Source organism: Guillardia theta (genome assembly GCF_000315625.1).
Source record: "Guillardia theta CCMP2712 unplaced genomic scaffold GUITHscaffold_42, whole genome shotgun sequence".
Taxonomy (NCBI): Eukaryota; class Cryptophyceae; order Pyrenomonadales; family Geminigeraceae; genus Guillardia; species Guillardia theta.
Genome location: NW_005434632.1, coordinates 304,381 through 319,227, shown reverse-complemented (window position 1 = coordinate 319,227; position 14,847 = coordinate 304,381). Strand labels below are relative to the sequence as shown.

General features: G+C 53.2%; 3 protein-coding genes across 3 annotated transcripts; all 3 read left to right on the top strand.

Annotated features, from left to right (window-relative positions):
- Positions 1-583: 583 nt before the first annotated feature.
- Positions 584-1,086, top strand: GUITHDRAFT_153074 (hypothetical protein; the record flags this gene model as incomplete). The annotated part of the gene is made up of 4 exons (XM_005831071.1): positions 584-633; positions 684-762; positions 818-900; positions 950-1,086. Coding segments are annotated over 4 exons (251 nt in total), but the record flags the coding sequence as incomplete, so codon positions are not given.
- A 3,067-nt stretch (positions 1,087-4,153) lies between these two features.
- GUITHDRAFT_109930 (hypothetical protein) lies at positions 4,154-10,282 on the top strand (the record flags this gene model as incomplete). Its single annotated transcript, XM_005831070.1, has 10 exons — positions 4,154-5,046; positions 5,092-5,246; positions 5,304-5,395; positions 5,448-5,535; positions 5,697-5,826; positions 5,960-8,702; positions 8,762-8,842; positions 8,890-9,467; positions 9,582-9,966; positions 10,031-10,282. The coding sequence occupies 10 exons, from the start codon at positions 4,154-4,156 to the stop codon at positions 10,280-10,282; spliced, it is 5,397 nt and encodes a 1,798-aa protein (XP_005831127.1).
- Positions 10,283-11,255: 973 nt separating this feature from the next.
- Positions 11,256-14,800, top strand: GUITHDRAFT_139989 (hypothetical protein; the record flags this gene model as incomplete). Its single annotated transcript, XM_005831069.1, has 16 exons — positions 11,256-11,464; positions 11,521-11,566; positions 11,588-11,684; positions 11,733-11,836; positions 12,013-12,102; positions 12,224-12,304; positions 12,334-12,357; positions 12,586-12,662; positions 12,745-12,823; positions 13,080-13,122; positions 13,168-13,280; positions 13,567-13,705; positions 14,081-14,169; positions 14,327-14,387; positions 14,519-14,624; positions 14,680-14,800. The coding sequence occupies 16 exons, from the start codon at positions 11,256-11,258 to the stop codon at positions 14,798-14,800; spliced, it is 1,479 nt and encodes a 492-aa protein (XP_005831126.1).
- Between the last annotated feature and the right edge of the window lie 47 nt (positions 14,801-14,847).

Genomic DNA, 14,847 nt, shown 5'->3' with positions numbered 1-14,847 from the left:
CGCTTCAGTCATACCTGAACGCTGCCCGGGGCCCGCCCGGGCCTTGGACTACTACGCCGATAGACCAGCCTGGATCAGTACCACAGAGCTGTAATAGTACGGGGGATCTTTTTAAGGAAACAATAAGATACTATACAAATTTATAATATGTGTTGCGGTATTTCCTTCTTATACAATAGAAAAAAATTGCTGTAATGGCATGATAAAAATGATTTTTGTATGAGAAGTACATAATTTCAAAATTGTTTTTACATATTTACGTAGAATCAGTAATATGAAAACAACTACGGCCTCAACATTATTTTAAAAGTCTTGCCGCAGCATGCGGGAGAGGATAGGCGGCAGAGGGGAGTGGGGGATGTTGGGGTGAACAGGAGTTTGTCAAGGACGTGTAATGATTTGCTCCTTGTACTTGAAGGGACTGAGGAGCATTTCTCGGGAAATCAAGCTAGAGTTGTGATGCTGAAGAATAGTTGCAATGTGTAGTGGACAAGAAATACAGCTTCTAGTCGAAGTACATGTTGTTTTCAAGCATGTCGACGTCGCCAGCTCGATCTTTGACATCCGCGTGACTTTGATCAACAGATGATCGCTCAAGGTCTCCGTTCTCTCACCCAGCGTGTTGTATCCAAGGTTCACTTTAATCCCATTCCGTTCTGCCCTCTTACTGCAGCTGGTGCCAGCCCGCCTCTTCCCGATCCATGAGCCTCTGGCAGAAGTCGATCAAGGAGTTGAGCCGTGAGGAAGTCTGGCCCTTTCTTGGTGATGCACTCGGTTTGCACCCGGCATCGTGGGTAGACTGAGCCTGATGCTGCAGCTGGTGGTGTGATTACTGGCATCATCGTGTGGAAAATGACCCCCTCTTCCAAGTCGGAGTATGCCAAGCATTCTACTTTCCAGGTGATTTGAGACTTCATGCCTATCCTCTGAACAGTAACGTTTCCGTCAGCAACGTTGCGACGGAACCTACAAGCCTCACCATCACTAAAGTGTGTGTGTGGCTGAAACCAATAGTTGACTCCCAGTCATACGCGAGCCAAGCTGCGAATGCTTGTTTGTTTCACAATAAATTGCGGCAAGATAGTATCTAGGATGTACAAGATGAGATAATCGCGTTTTCAACGCGATTTGGTACCTTTGTTACGGGAGTTGAAAATGTTAGGACGTCGAGGACAGCGTGGTCATCAGGCTTCGAAACTTGACATTGCCCTGATGATGGTATATATGAGCTGGGGATGGCGTTCAGCATGCTTATCGACTTCTCACCTATCAGGGAGATGTTTCAGGTTGCAAAGTGAAAGCTCACAACAAGACGGATTAAGTCAATTTCAGAAGTTGATGTGCTCAAATGATGCGGGCATGGAGGACGGACAATTTGAACATCAGCCACATTCCACAATGACTAGCGAGTCACAGTTTCAAATTTCGGTGTTACCAGTTCTGTCACAGTGTTGCAGGTAACCTCCTTTACTCAAAGTTAAGTTGAAACCATGTGACATGCACCAAGCGGGCACGCAGTGTTGTGAAAGTCAGCCGCGCCGCGGGAGTTCCCTCAGTGCCCCGTCCGATCCGATCGGAGTAAGTTCCGAAACTTGAAAGCCTGCCATCATTTAATTCCGAAGATTCAGGCACTGCACGCGGAATCATCATGACGGCCCGTGCCAGTAGTAGTCACGAGTCACAGTGGTGGTCCGAGGGTGCCGCGGAGGCTGAGTGACTCAGTGACTCAATGCCACCGGCCGGGCCGCGCGTCTGCGGCGGCCGGCGGGGGGGCCGGCCCGGGCGCCCAGGCCGGGCAGTGCCTGAGCCTGGGCCCGGCAGGCTGCACGGCCCGGCGGCGGCGCGGCCCGGCGGCCCGGCGCGGGCCCGGAGAGGCCGGGCCCGGCCCGGGACTCGGTCACTGACACGCCGGGGCCGCGCTCAGCCGCAGCGGCAGCGCCGCGCTCAGCCGCAGCGGCAGCGCCGCGCTCGCCGCCGCCCGGCGGCGGGGCACAGCCGGGCTGACCGGACTCACCCCCGGCGGCCTGTCACACGGCGCGGCGCGGCCGGGCGGCGCGACCCGACCCGCCGAGTCAGCGGGGGCAGCCGCCGCGGCTTCTGATTTTCCGCGGCCGGCCCGGCGGGGCCCGGCGGCCCCCATCATGGCATACTTCCGGTACCGTTACCCGGCGCCGGTGTGAAATCCTTCCGCCGCTCCCCGTCCCGGACAGTACTGTGTCCGATGAACCGGTCAGGTGAAGGAAGGTGGGCGGGCGGGCGGGCCCGGCCCCGGGCCCGGGCCGCGCCGCCCCCCCCCGGCCGGGCGGGAGTCGGACTCCGCCGGGAGTCACAGCCGCAGTGACCGTACGGTACACCGGGTGGCACGGTCGGTCATGGCACTGCACGCAAAATTCAAGTGCATGAACCGATTTCGGATGGCTAGACTCGTGACACCGTGACCGTGACCGTACAGTCTTTAATCCGGGCCGGATGAGTCCGCCAAAGGTTCCCGGTCCACCAGTCTTCAAGTTCCGCTGATTTGGCGGCAGCACTCAGACTCCGGGACTCGAATCCGATACTATGATAGTACCAGTCCAAGTCACTGAGTCCCGGCCCCCCCGGTGAGTCTGGAGTATTCCTCCGAGGAATAGTACCCGAGTCCGAGGCTCGCCGAGTCGACTCGGAGGAAAAGCCACGGTGCCAGCGATCGGACCGTCCCTTGTCCGACGGTCCCCTTTACTCAAAGTGAAGTTAAAAATCAGTACGAGGACAATAATGAAAGTCGAGGAGGCTTGACCCTGACACTACTACTGTCGCACAGCCGGGCCAAACGGCGAGACCTGGCAGGCTGACTGATTTTTAACTTGACCGTTTGAGTTCCCCTCGAAGTGATCGGATGATCGGACTCGGGACGGACGGTGACTTTTAAAAAACTTTGATCATCGACACTAGACACTAGTACTATGAACTTGAATGTGAAAGTCACCCTGGGCACTGAACCGGCGAGGTCACGCGGCCGTGACAGGTGACTTGATCGGACAGCCCTACATTATTATTGCCTTATCTTTTACCGTGGTACAATGAAAAGGGGGGTCCACACCCGGTGCCGTACCGTCCCGGCCGGTCGTAGTAGGGGTGGTCCTCTAGTGACAATCACTATGTACCCTTTCAATTTTCATAGGAGCTCATGGTGGGGGTAGTGATGGACCGACAACTTTCAAGGGGGCGAGTTCATTATTGCTGTTTGACTAAAGTTTTCAGTATTCTTATAAAACCCTTGTAACTTAGCAAACGCCCACATGCCACCCCCCCACCATGTTGGTCACTCCACCAGTCTAGAGGTCTCCGGAAAGCGCGAGCACACCCCTACTTGAATCACCCCTCATTTATAGCCAGAAGGTACGTAATAAGGTGGGGTACCTGAAGCAGAAAGAGTGGCATTTTATTACTTGAGTGAGTGGGGGCCTGTCAGCACCAGGTGAGAATGTGGTAGAGGTAGGTGGTGGGGGTAGGGAGAAATTTGACATGGGTAGGCGTTAAAGAAGGAGTAGGGGCATAGGCCCTATCTATTCCTTTACTTTGTTCAAATAGGAAATCAGTTTACTCTGGGTCCTATGAAAGAGGAAGTTTCTTTCCATTGGGTCCAGAACTTCTCATGGGGGTATGTATGATAGGGGGTAGGGGTGTCTGATCGAAACCACTTGATTTCGATTTTATCATACCACGTGACTTTGTGATGAATATGTCGCTAGGGAGGGGGTAGTAAATATGAGGGTGGTCTAGGCTACGACATGGGGGTGGTGGTGGAGCATTTTCAGAACTTTGGGACAAACGTAGAGTGGGTAGGGGTTATGAATGTCTCTTGAAGGAAGGGTGATCATTGTCTGGGGACTCTCGAGAAGGCGCCTGGGTAGACACTGCTGAATTTATAGGTGTAGAATAGTGAATTTCACCTAAGGTTGAAAGAGCCGCTCTGTGAACCCAGTATGATGACATTCGCAAGGGTCCAAATCCAAGAAATGACGGAGGTGAAATAGGGGTAGTATGATAGGTACGGGTAGCTTTGCTCGAATGTAGGGTAGGGTAAATTTGAGAGGGGTAGGGGTGATCAGAAAGGGGTTATAGCAAGCTTTGAAGAGTAGTGAGGGGCGGTAGTAGATTCAGGTCGTTGACAATGCTGCCGCGGGGGGGGCTCATTGCGGCGATTCATGGCAGAAGGAGGAGGCAGAACGAAGAAGAGGATTTCTCTTCTCTGCTCGAACCTCCGCATGTCTACAAGGACAGGATGGAAGCCGTCGAAGTTGTCCTCGAAGACCTGGAGTCAAGTTCGATCTTCGGGCCCTCTTCGGGAAAGCCAGATCAATCTCACCACGTTGCAGTTGATGGCCTTCTGGAGAAAGTTCAAGACAAACTACATAGATCTCATGCTTACTTCAAGTTATCTGCAACTGCACTCTTTTTCATCTTGTTCGCCATACTTCTCTTCACGCAGCGCAATGTTACAGACTCATTCGCCATGGAGAGTTCGATCATCAACCTGATCATTGGGCAGCTCCCAACGCTCGGCACAGGGGGATACACCAATTCAAATGTAGGAGCAGCAGGAATGTTGACAAGCTCAGATGATTTCTACAAGTGGTTGTCAACAGCTGTCATATCCAATGTCTTCACTGACCCCGTCTGTGGCGACGGCACATGCGATGCGCCGGATGAGTATCCGGGATTCGGCAGGTTTGGTTGCGCTGCAGACTGCGGCAACTACCTTCAAGTAACCACCCTTACCATCGACCTCGAGGATGTGATCGGTACCAGCGCGACGTCCCTTGGCTGGAATGTGAAGAGCATCAACAGCATTGCCAACTCTGCACAGGCTGGGTTCAAGTTCAACATCTACAGCGAGACAATGGGAGACTTCTTGTTTGCTGATGATCAGTCCCCGACAACATCGGCGTCAATATCTGTAGATGTCCCTGACGGCAATCTGACCCTTGTCTTCTACCAAACCAGCCAAACGAGCTCACTCGTCGACCTCACGACCATACAGAACTTCTATCCCTTCGATCCCAAGTACGTGCTGAAACGCTCTTAAGTTTGAATTGACACATGTACCAGTACTGTTCCTACGCGGAGCTCCCTCAGTGATTATGAATATGGCGATGAGAGAGAGTATCTTACTTCATCCTTCCTGATCTCACAAGGAATTACAAACTACTGTTCTACCCAGCAAGGCGCATCAGATCCCCACTGTCAGAGCCTGTATTCGTTCGGTGATGTTTGCTTGTTTCCATGATCTTGGGACTGATTGTCGATCTTCTTCCTGCTAGACACGTTTCTTCGGGTTCTGTCAAGTTATGGACTGAATGGCACCATCACTATGAAACCGAGCAGTTCACAGCTCACCGAGAACTTGGTTCAGGTATGCAACCTTGTCAGATCTGTACGTCACGAGACTCACTGCCTACCTCCAGGTTGGGTTTTGCTCTGTGTTGCCGAATACAACTGGGGGAGCGTACTCTTCTCAGAACAAGTTGTTCTTTCAGAAGGCTCAAGGAAACTGTCAGTCCCGACGACGTTCACTTGTACCAACTCGGGATGTGGGGGATAGAATCAGATCGATCGGTCGCAGAGGCATCTCAAACAGAGGCTCGGGTGAACCTCGCTCTTCTACAGCACGGAAGCTGCTTTCAAAACAGCAGACACAAGGAGACACGATTCAGTACCTGCGTGGAACTACAAGATCAGGAGGTCAACTTCATTCGATCCAAACTACCACGTCATCGAACTCCGGACCCGGTCAGACCGCATCTCAAGGTCAGACCACGGCGACAGCAAACTCCTCCCAATCGGGTTTGACGACGTCTCAACAAACGGTTACACCGACGCCGTCCGGGCCCCCTTCTCCTCCGTCTTCGCCTCCTTCTCCACCATCACCGCCGACGTCTTCCTCTTCGTGTTCTTTTCCTCTTAGTCTCAACGGTAGAAACTCGCGGACGGTATGCCAGCAGACGGCGACACAAGCTCAGAACACGATTTATTTGAGCACGACGTCAACAAGTCCATTGACCTTCGACAAACAAGCATGCTTGACTCTGAAGAATCTCGCTACTGGTAGTAGTCAAAATGGCGTCATTTTGTCAACCCAGGCGATAGGGTTTCCTCCTGATCCATCGTCCAATTGCCTTGAGTTTCCTTCTGTCTTGAGCGGTCCTTCCGGTCCGCCTGGGTCTGCTCAGGGATCGGGCCCGGCAGCACCAACAACTTCAACTCAATCTAGCACTTCCACGACATCAGTTCAGTTCTATCATTTCACCTACCCAGTGCCGTCAGGATCAACTGTTCATGCTGTCTACAGTCTTGGCAGCAAGGATTCGTTGTGCATGAGTTTCACCGAGAGTGACTGTGTTTTACCTCAACCGATTATCTCTCAGGTGTTCACTCTCCCTGTACAAATCTTGAACTACAACCTTGGACCCAATTCCAACGGAGTGACGTATGCGAAGTTGAACATCACCTCAGGATCAAACGACTACGCATACTCCTACTCCAAGGACTCACTGTCATGTTCTAACGCTTCCGCAGCATCGACCGTGTTAGAGATCTACAATTTCTCCACGACTGTTATGCGCGCCTCTCCCGTTACGCTCTATGCCGTCGCATGTAAGGGTGGTAACATCATGAGCGATATCTCGCAGAAGACCTTCACTGTGTATCCCGCCCCATCCTTCTACGTCGAGGTCCAGATCGATGAATGGAGCTTGTCGAGTTTCAACGAGACATACCAGCAGCACTTGCTACAGTCATTGCAGAACTTCGTGCCGAACCCAGCCAAACTGAAAATCGGATTGTCCGTAACAGCCACCGAGTTGACGTACAACTACACCAACGCTACTGGGTATTCGATCAAGGTCTCTGTCTTGGCAGGGTCTAACTACGATCTTGTGGACGCGTACAACACCATCTTGTCAAAGAACGCTTCCGTCTTAGCCTCATTCGAGAAGCTTGCTGGCATCGGCAAGCTCTCCATGTCGTTGAAGCTGTCATCGATCACTTCCGAGCTCTCGGAAACGAGGAACTATCAGACGTGCACGACTCACTATGACTGTCAGAGTGGCTCTTACTGCGCCAAGAAAAGCACCTCCAAGACATTTCAGTGCATGCCTTGCACGTCCTGCGTCATCGGGACCAGAGACTCTTACGACAACCTCTGCCCGCAAGACAAGTGCCCCGGGTATGGAGGGTATCCTTCCTGCGTCAACGCAGCCACCTTCCTTGAGAGCCTTCCTCTGACCTGTACCGATCACCACGACTTCTCAGTCTGGGAGTACTTCAGCGCGAGCCAGGGTAGCCCACAGGTCATCCCATCCTTCACCCCCAAGGTGAGGGAGCTGACGCCCTACAACCGACTGGTCGGGGCGGTCATGGTCACTCAGAAGCGACTGAAGCAGAACTCTTGCCTCGATAACATCCGAGACGGCCAGGTCAAGAGCTTCACCTCGTCGGCTGGCTCAGGGATCAGCTGCCCGATCCTCAACGAGTATGACTCGGAGCCGTTCGGCTACGACCCAACGTTCATGACCTTCAGCTCCATCTATGACGGCAAGCTCCGGCCCGAGACCTTCTACGGCTACGGCGAGCGGTACAACTCCACCGACGCCAGCGGCAACGTGGTGTATGGCTTTCCCAAGGGCTTTTTCCCTCAGAAATACAACCAGAACGCGCTGGACACCAACATGAACGGGATGTTGAGCACAGAGGAGCTTGCGGCGGGGGGGTCTCGATCTTTCTTCAGGAAGCCCTCTGAGTACATCGATGCGAACTCTCAGGACTTTTTCAAGCTCTACTTCGATGAGAGGCTCACGCAGAAGCAGGCCCTCAAGATGGTCACTTTTGCCAAGGATGGCAAGTTCATCGACTCTCAGACCAAGGAGATCTCCGTTGAGATTGTGACCTTCAATGCTGTCAAGAACATCTTCATGTACTCCGAGTTCACCTTCAACTGGGAATCAGGAGGGAACATCCCGTGGAACTACAAGATCAACACCATCTCCATCGACAGGATCCTCTACCCCACACGCGTGCAGATCGTCCTGATGGTGATCGTCGTCCTCTTCCTCTCGATCAACTGCCTCATCGAGCTGCGAGACCTCTTCCTGCATGTCAAGCGCTTTGCGCTCTACGAGTACCTCTCCGATCCCTTCAACTGGGTCGACCTCTTCCACTTCTTCTTCATGTGGGGCTCAGTGATTTCGTGGCTCATGTACAGGGATTCCGCTTTCACCTTCAAGCTCCACACTAACTACCCGATCCTCTTCTATGGCCCTGAGTACGGCAACTCCACCTCCTCGAGGAGGTCGACTTCCGCACTTCGGAGGTCTGCCGCAACTGCGCCAACTCCCTTCCAAGTTCCCATCAGCGTGACCAACTTTGCCATGGCGCGCATGTTCCGCACCAACAACGCTGCCGAGTATGACTTCCTGCAGCTGACCAACGCGATGAGGGAGATCACCGGCTGGATGGAGACTTTCTCCTTCTTCTCGGGCGTGTCGGTCGTTCTCTTTGTGTTCAGAATGCTCAAGTCCCTCGACTTCCAGGAGAGGATGGGGATGGTGACGAGGACGATCGCAAAGGCCGCCAGTGACTTGTGGCACTTTGTCCTCCTCTTCATCATCGTGTTCTTGGGATACGCCATTGTCGGTGTGCTGCTGTTTGGGCACCAATACGAGGTAAGTGAGGGTGAAGCTTCACGGGCGCGAGCAGGGTCTGAAGCCTCTGTGTGTGTCAGGGCATGCAAGATCTTTCTCACTGTTGTATCACGCTGACCATCGTGCTGTTGAGTTTAGACGCAACTCAGTTCTATGCTTCGGTGATGTCTGACTTGCGCTTGCCTTGATCTGACAAGAGCCTGTCCAGATGTCCCATGCGGCTACTCCGCTCGCCTTCTACATCTTCCTGTGGTCCTACATGTTCATCGTCTTCTTCATCCTCTTCAACATCTTCCTTGCCATCCTCGTCGATGCGTACGCTACGGTCAAGCAGGCGACGGAGGGAGCGACGGGTCTTGTCGAGGAGATAGCGGATGTGGTGTGGCATGCGGTGAGGAAAGTCCTGCCCCTGGGGTCACGCTTCATGTCGGACGAAGAGTTCCACAAGCTGCTGAAGGAGGAGAAGGCCAAGATCGGCAAGACGTCCAAGGTCCAGTCAGAGATCAATCGCAAGCTCGAGGACAAGAAGGAGATTCTCCTGCACGGCGGGGTGAGACTCGACATCAACGGCCTTCAGAGACTCCTCGACACCAAGTCGTCCAAGGGCTCCAAGCAAGTGACCCCGGAGACTGAGGACGGGCAGCACGACAGGACTGCCGGGATGGTGGACGGCTACGGCAACGACATGGTGCTCGATGTGATGGAGAGGTACGGGAGCAACGTGCTGGAGCAGAGAGATAGGAGGAACCAAGAGTTCAAGGAGGTCGTCGGCATCGAGAATATGAGGTTGGCTCCACCAGCTCAGTCCCTCCCTCCTCTCTCACCCAGCTCCCTTCCTCCCTCCTTTCCCCGTCTCCTCCATCCGTCGCTGACGTGCGCTGACCCTGCTGCTCCTGCCAGGCGTCTGCTGGTGATGAACATGCTTCAGATCGGGGTTCTGGACGAGCAGAAGCGCATGGCGCAAGTTCTTGAGTCCCTGGCGGTGAAGTCGCTCGGGCAGCTGCCGGCGGTGGAGAAGAGCATGATGAAGCGGCTGGAGGAGTTCCTGAGGAAGGTAGGGGTGATCAACCTGACCATCATTGGAGCCTCCGACCTCCCCCGGATGGATCTGATCAGGAGCTGCGACCCCTACTGTGTCACCTACGTCGATGGGTCCGGGGAGCCGGAGACGTACGTCACGGAGACGTTCTCCAAGGAGCCGAACCCCAAGTGGAACCAAGAGTTCTCATGGGACATGTACAGCGATACAAACTTCCTCACCATCTCCGTCTGGGACCGAGACAACGTGAGTAGCCCCTGCGACCCTTCTGGCTGCCCTCCCCTGCCCCTGCTGACGTCTTGTTCTCCAGATCACCAAGGACGACTTGATCGGCACTGCCATCATCGATCTCAAGGAGCTGGATGCTTCCAAGAGCGGGACTGAGATGTCACTCAGCCTCGTCAACGCCCGGAAGGCCAAGAAGATCAGAAACTCTAAGCTCCAAGTCAGGATCTCCATAGAGCGGCACGATGCAGCCTCGTCGCATGCGGTTCACGCTAACGGCTCCAACGGCAACGGCGCGCCTGCTGTGGATGATCTCCACGTGATGGAAGCTGAGTGATGATTGTCACTGTTTCCAAGATGACTTTCAATTCACAACCTTGTTTGTTTTGTTTTATTTTCCCTCTGGCACTGAAAGTTTTTTTCCTAGTTTTCTTTTCCCCTGTTTCTCATCTTGTTCATTTTGTCGATCTTAGTTCATAATGAATTTTGTATGTATACGATCGGTGTGAGATCCTTATTTCGATGTCTTTGCAAACCATCTGGACATGTTCGAGTGGGAACAGTCTAAGAAAGGAAAGATAAAGATACAATTCAGGCGACCGGTGTTGTAGTGAAGAACAAGTTGATGCTCAACAAAAGATGAAAGAGATGTTGAATGTTATGCTTCACAACAAACATGGAATAGGGAAACGAGATTCTGCGCGTAAATATTATCATGGATGATTTCAGCAGCCAGAGGATAGGATATATGGCGCAAATATAAACAAGTTTCAACAAGACAAAGAGCAAGCAGAAGGAGAAGGGAGAGGGCGGTTATGAGTGAGGGAGGGAGCAAGGGAGCGAGGAAGAATAGAGGATAGATAGCCATTCAAACCCCCTCAGCGCCCTCGGAGGAGGCGTCGACTATGGTCATCGCGGCTCCGCCCTCTCCTGCGAGGTAGCCCCCTCCTCCTAGAATCATCCCGCCCGATCCGTCTTCTTGCTCTCCTCTCTCCATCCGTCGATCAACGTTCCCTTCCTCCTTCTCCCTCGTTACTCTCCCTCTCTTCCCTTGCTGCCATCTCCTCCCTCCATGACCTGCTCTCGTCTCATCCTCCCTCCCCCCATCTACTCTCTCCCCCTCCCTCCTCCTTCCCTCCTTCCCTCCTTCCCTCCTTCCCTCCTTCGCATGTTCGCCATTGCGAACTTCATAAGTTGAGTAAAATATCCGTCTTGAGCCCCCCCGACTGGGCGGCGACATGGCAGGTCAGGACGAGTAAGACAAGGAGAGCAGAGCAAGAGAATAAGAGAGAGGGAGAGAATGAAGCTCTATGGTGAGAAACTATCTCTTCTTCCTCGATCCCCTGCTCCTGCTCCTGCTCCTGCTCCTGCTCCTGCTCCTGCTCCTGCTCCTGCTCCTGCTCCTGCTCCTGCTCGATCTCCTCCTCCTCCCTCCTCCTTCTCATCATCCTGCTCATCATCCTGACTACGATGAAAACCAAGATCTTGTTCCGGCCTGGAAAGCTTTCTTCGACGGCCGGTCAATCTTTTTTCTCAATGGTGGAAGGAGCCCATGGTTCCTAATTCTTCAAACAGGTCGCTCGACGACAAGCACACTGACATCCTGCTGTCTTCCTGCCTTGTTGTCTGCGTTGCTTTCCAGGTACGATACAACTACTCTACAACCTCTGTTGAAATTCCTTCCACACAGGTCCTTGCATGCTGGAATGCTGAGTTCTCAGTGGAGCAAGGAGAAGCCGGTACCCCCTCCCCTGCCTGCATGCTGCAAGTCCAACCATGGCCGGCAGGCAACTACTGGGAGGCCCTCCACTACATGCTCTACGGCACTGGCGTCCAAAACTTCCTCATCCTCCACATGATTATTCTTTGCCTCTTTCCTCATAGAAGAAGAGTATGCGTGATAGGGGGGGGGGGGTGGGGAGGAGGAGGAGGAGCAGGAAGGAAGGAAGGAAGGAAGGAAGGAAAGGAAAGAGGGCTCGCGAGAGCGAGGAAGGGGAGGAAGGGGGAGAGAGAGAGAAATGTTGATAGATGACATGCACTTTTCAATCTCTGATGTGAGCTTTCAAGCTGTGCGCTATCACGGTATATCTGCGATTGAACTTCGTCGTCGTGGCCTCTTGCCTCGCTGTCGATATCTTCTTGTTCCATCGGGAGAAGGTAAGGAGTAAAACTTCAAACTGCAATGGTATCCTCTCACCATCATAATCGCTAGAAGTTCTCAAGTGCTGTGTCTTGGGCCTCGTACCTGGCTCGTCATACGGTCTTGTTTCCTATCAAGATCTCACTTGTTGCCGACACTTTGGAAGATTTTGGCAATGGCGACTGTGGGAATGATGATCTTTCTTACGGACAGCTTGTGGTGATAAAAGTTTACGTTGCTGTGTGTAGAAATCTCACTCAAAGAATGGGCAGGTATGGAAGACTGACATTTTCGTGGTTCAACTTCTTGCACTTCAACATCATGAGACAAGTAAAATGATGATGATGATGATGATGATGATGACGACGACCACGACGACGATGATGATAATGAAGCAGATGATGGTGGTGGTGGTGGTGGTGGTGATGATGATCATGAAAAGATAGATCTGGATGTTCGCATGTGCTTGTACACAACAACACCTGACAGATCTGATGAAGGTGGGAAACAAGGCCAGTGAGAAGTCTGCGAGCAAAACATCTGAATCCGACAAAATGCCTCAATCACTCCCATCATGGTGATCGCCAAAACAAATTTCCTGTTGTTCTCATGTTTATTCTCCTACCTATACACGTGCTGAGAGACTGCACCATGGTCAGGAAAGCTTTCAAGTCAGTGTTGTGGAAATTTCTCCTGTCGGTTCACATTTTCAGCGGGGTCAGCCTCGTTTGTTTGCAAGTAAGAAGTTTTGTTTTCGTGACAGCTTATCTCACCATTCCCTCGTTTCACTCTGTTTGCCCCTCGCTCTTCTTCCCTTCTCTCGATCTCTATATTCAACTCCTTCCTCCCCACTCTTTCTCTCATTTCGCCTCTCCTTCCCATTTCTTCCCCCCCCCCCCCCCGCGATTCCCGATTCCTTTCTCCTTCCTCCTCAACCGACACCTTCCCCCTCCTCCTCCCTTTTTCGCCTTCGTCCCCATCCTCGTCCTTCCAGATGGTGGTCTACTCCCCCCATGCGGAGTTCTCCAAACTGTCAGGTTGTTTCAGGACTCAACTCCAACCTCTCATGACATTCTTTTCAGAGATGAAGATGAAGCAAGCAGTCTCTGACCAGCGTCTGCATTCCACCTGTCTTTGCACCTTTCCTTGGTGCTCCTGGCTGCTACCAGAAGCTTGTGAAGTATCCTACTTCACTGTAAGCTCCCTCCTGGCTTGCTCCCTCTCCTCTCCCCCCTGCCTCTCGAACCTGCTCTCTGTCTACTCCATCAAACCTTGACACGCCCCCTTCTCTCATCCCTTTCTCGCCTGCTCCTGCACTCTCCCTCCTTCCTCCACCACCTGCTCCACTTGTCCTCCCTCGTCCTCGTCCTCGTCCTCGTCCTCGTCCTCGTCCTCGTCCTCGTCTCCCTTCCTCTCTCGCTGCTCTCCATCTCCACCTCAACTCAGCTCATCCTTCAACTCACTCCTCCTGACTTGTTCAGTGCATCTACGAGGACTTTTTCCCCGGCTACACCAACGTGACCTACAAGAGGTTTGAGGGCAAAGGCGCTTCTGCTCTCATCGACGTCGCTCCGTCTACCGGCTCTTACACGTGCGTCAACGAGTCGGGCGATGTTGGAGGTGAAAATTTTGAAGTTACCAGGAGTGGTACAACGGCATTCATCGCGATGACCAGTACATGCACCATGAGGTGGGAAGAGGAGAGGAGGGAAAGAGAGGGGCGGGAGGAAGGGAAACAGATGGAGAGGGAGGGAAACAGATGGAGAGGGAGAGGGAGAGGGAGAGGGAGAGGGAGAAAGGGGGAAGGGGAGAGAGGGAAAGGTGGAGCGAAAAAAACAGGAGGGGAAGGTGGACCCGATCGTTTTGTTACAACACTTGGTTGATCTGCTGTCATGCAGAAGCTTAGGATGAATCGCTTGCTCAAGGGAGGGAAGAGCGTCGGCAGACTTCGTGAAGATAGCTCCTCCTTGATCCAACTGACTGGAGAACAACCAGGAAGTTCTCCCTTGAACGAAGTCGATCACGTTTTCTTCTACGAAATCTCCTACTCCCCTCACAACCGCTTTCGCAAGGCGTTTACAGAGGTGAAACCTTGTACCTCCTCGCCCTGTTCTCCCCTCAGCCTCCGATTGTTTCTTTCTCCCCTCCATTTTGCTTCCCTATTTTCCTCTCCTGCGCTCCCTCCTCCTCCCCTTGCTTTCCCTCCTCCTTCCTCTCTGCTTCATCTCATCACTGCGTCAGGTTCTTGGCAAGGAGCCACCCCCACGAGTCGCTCATCACCTCTACTCCGACCTCATGCTGGGTCCCTTCACTTCTGCTCCTGCCCCTGCCCCTGCCCCTGCCCCTGCTCCTGCTCTACTCCTGTCTTCCCTGCTGCTTCCCATCCTGCTTTCTCTCTCCTCCCTCCTTCTGCTACTCACATCCAAGTGACAGGCACGTACTTGAGGTCTCGTCGCTTTTCGCTAGCAGCGGAAGCAAGAGGCATCGCCGAGCCCGGCATCTTCAACTTCGACCCCCTCGATCGCATCTCGGGGCTCTGGTGAGAGGAGGAGACGGTCAAAAGGAGGTCAAAAGGCTGACAAGATGGTGTGTAGGTGGAGGAAGAGAGAAGAAATCGCAAAGGTGAGGGAGTTTGAGGGGGTAGAGGGGGTGAGGCTTCAATTGCAGTACACCATCCACTCCTACTGGACGAGGGAGGCGAGGAAGTTGCGATAGGTGGGAGGAGGAGAACTCCTTTCAGTCCCTCTCCTTCCTAGTCGTCA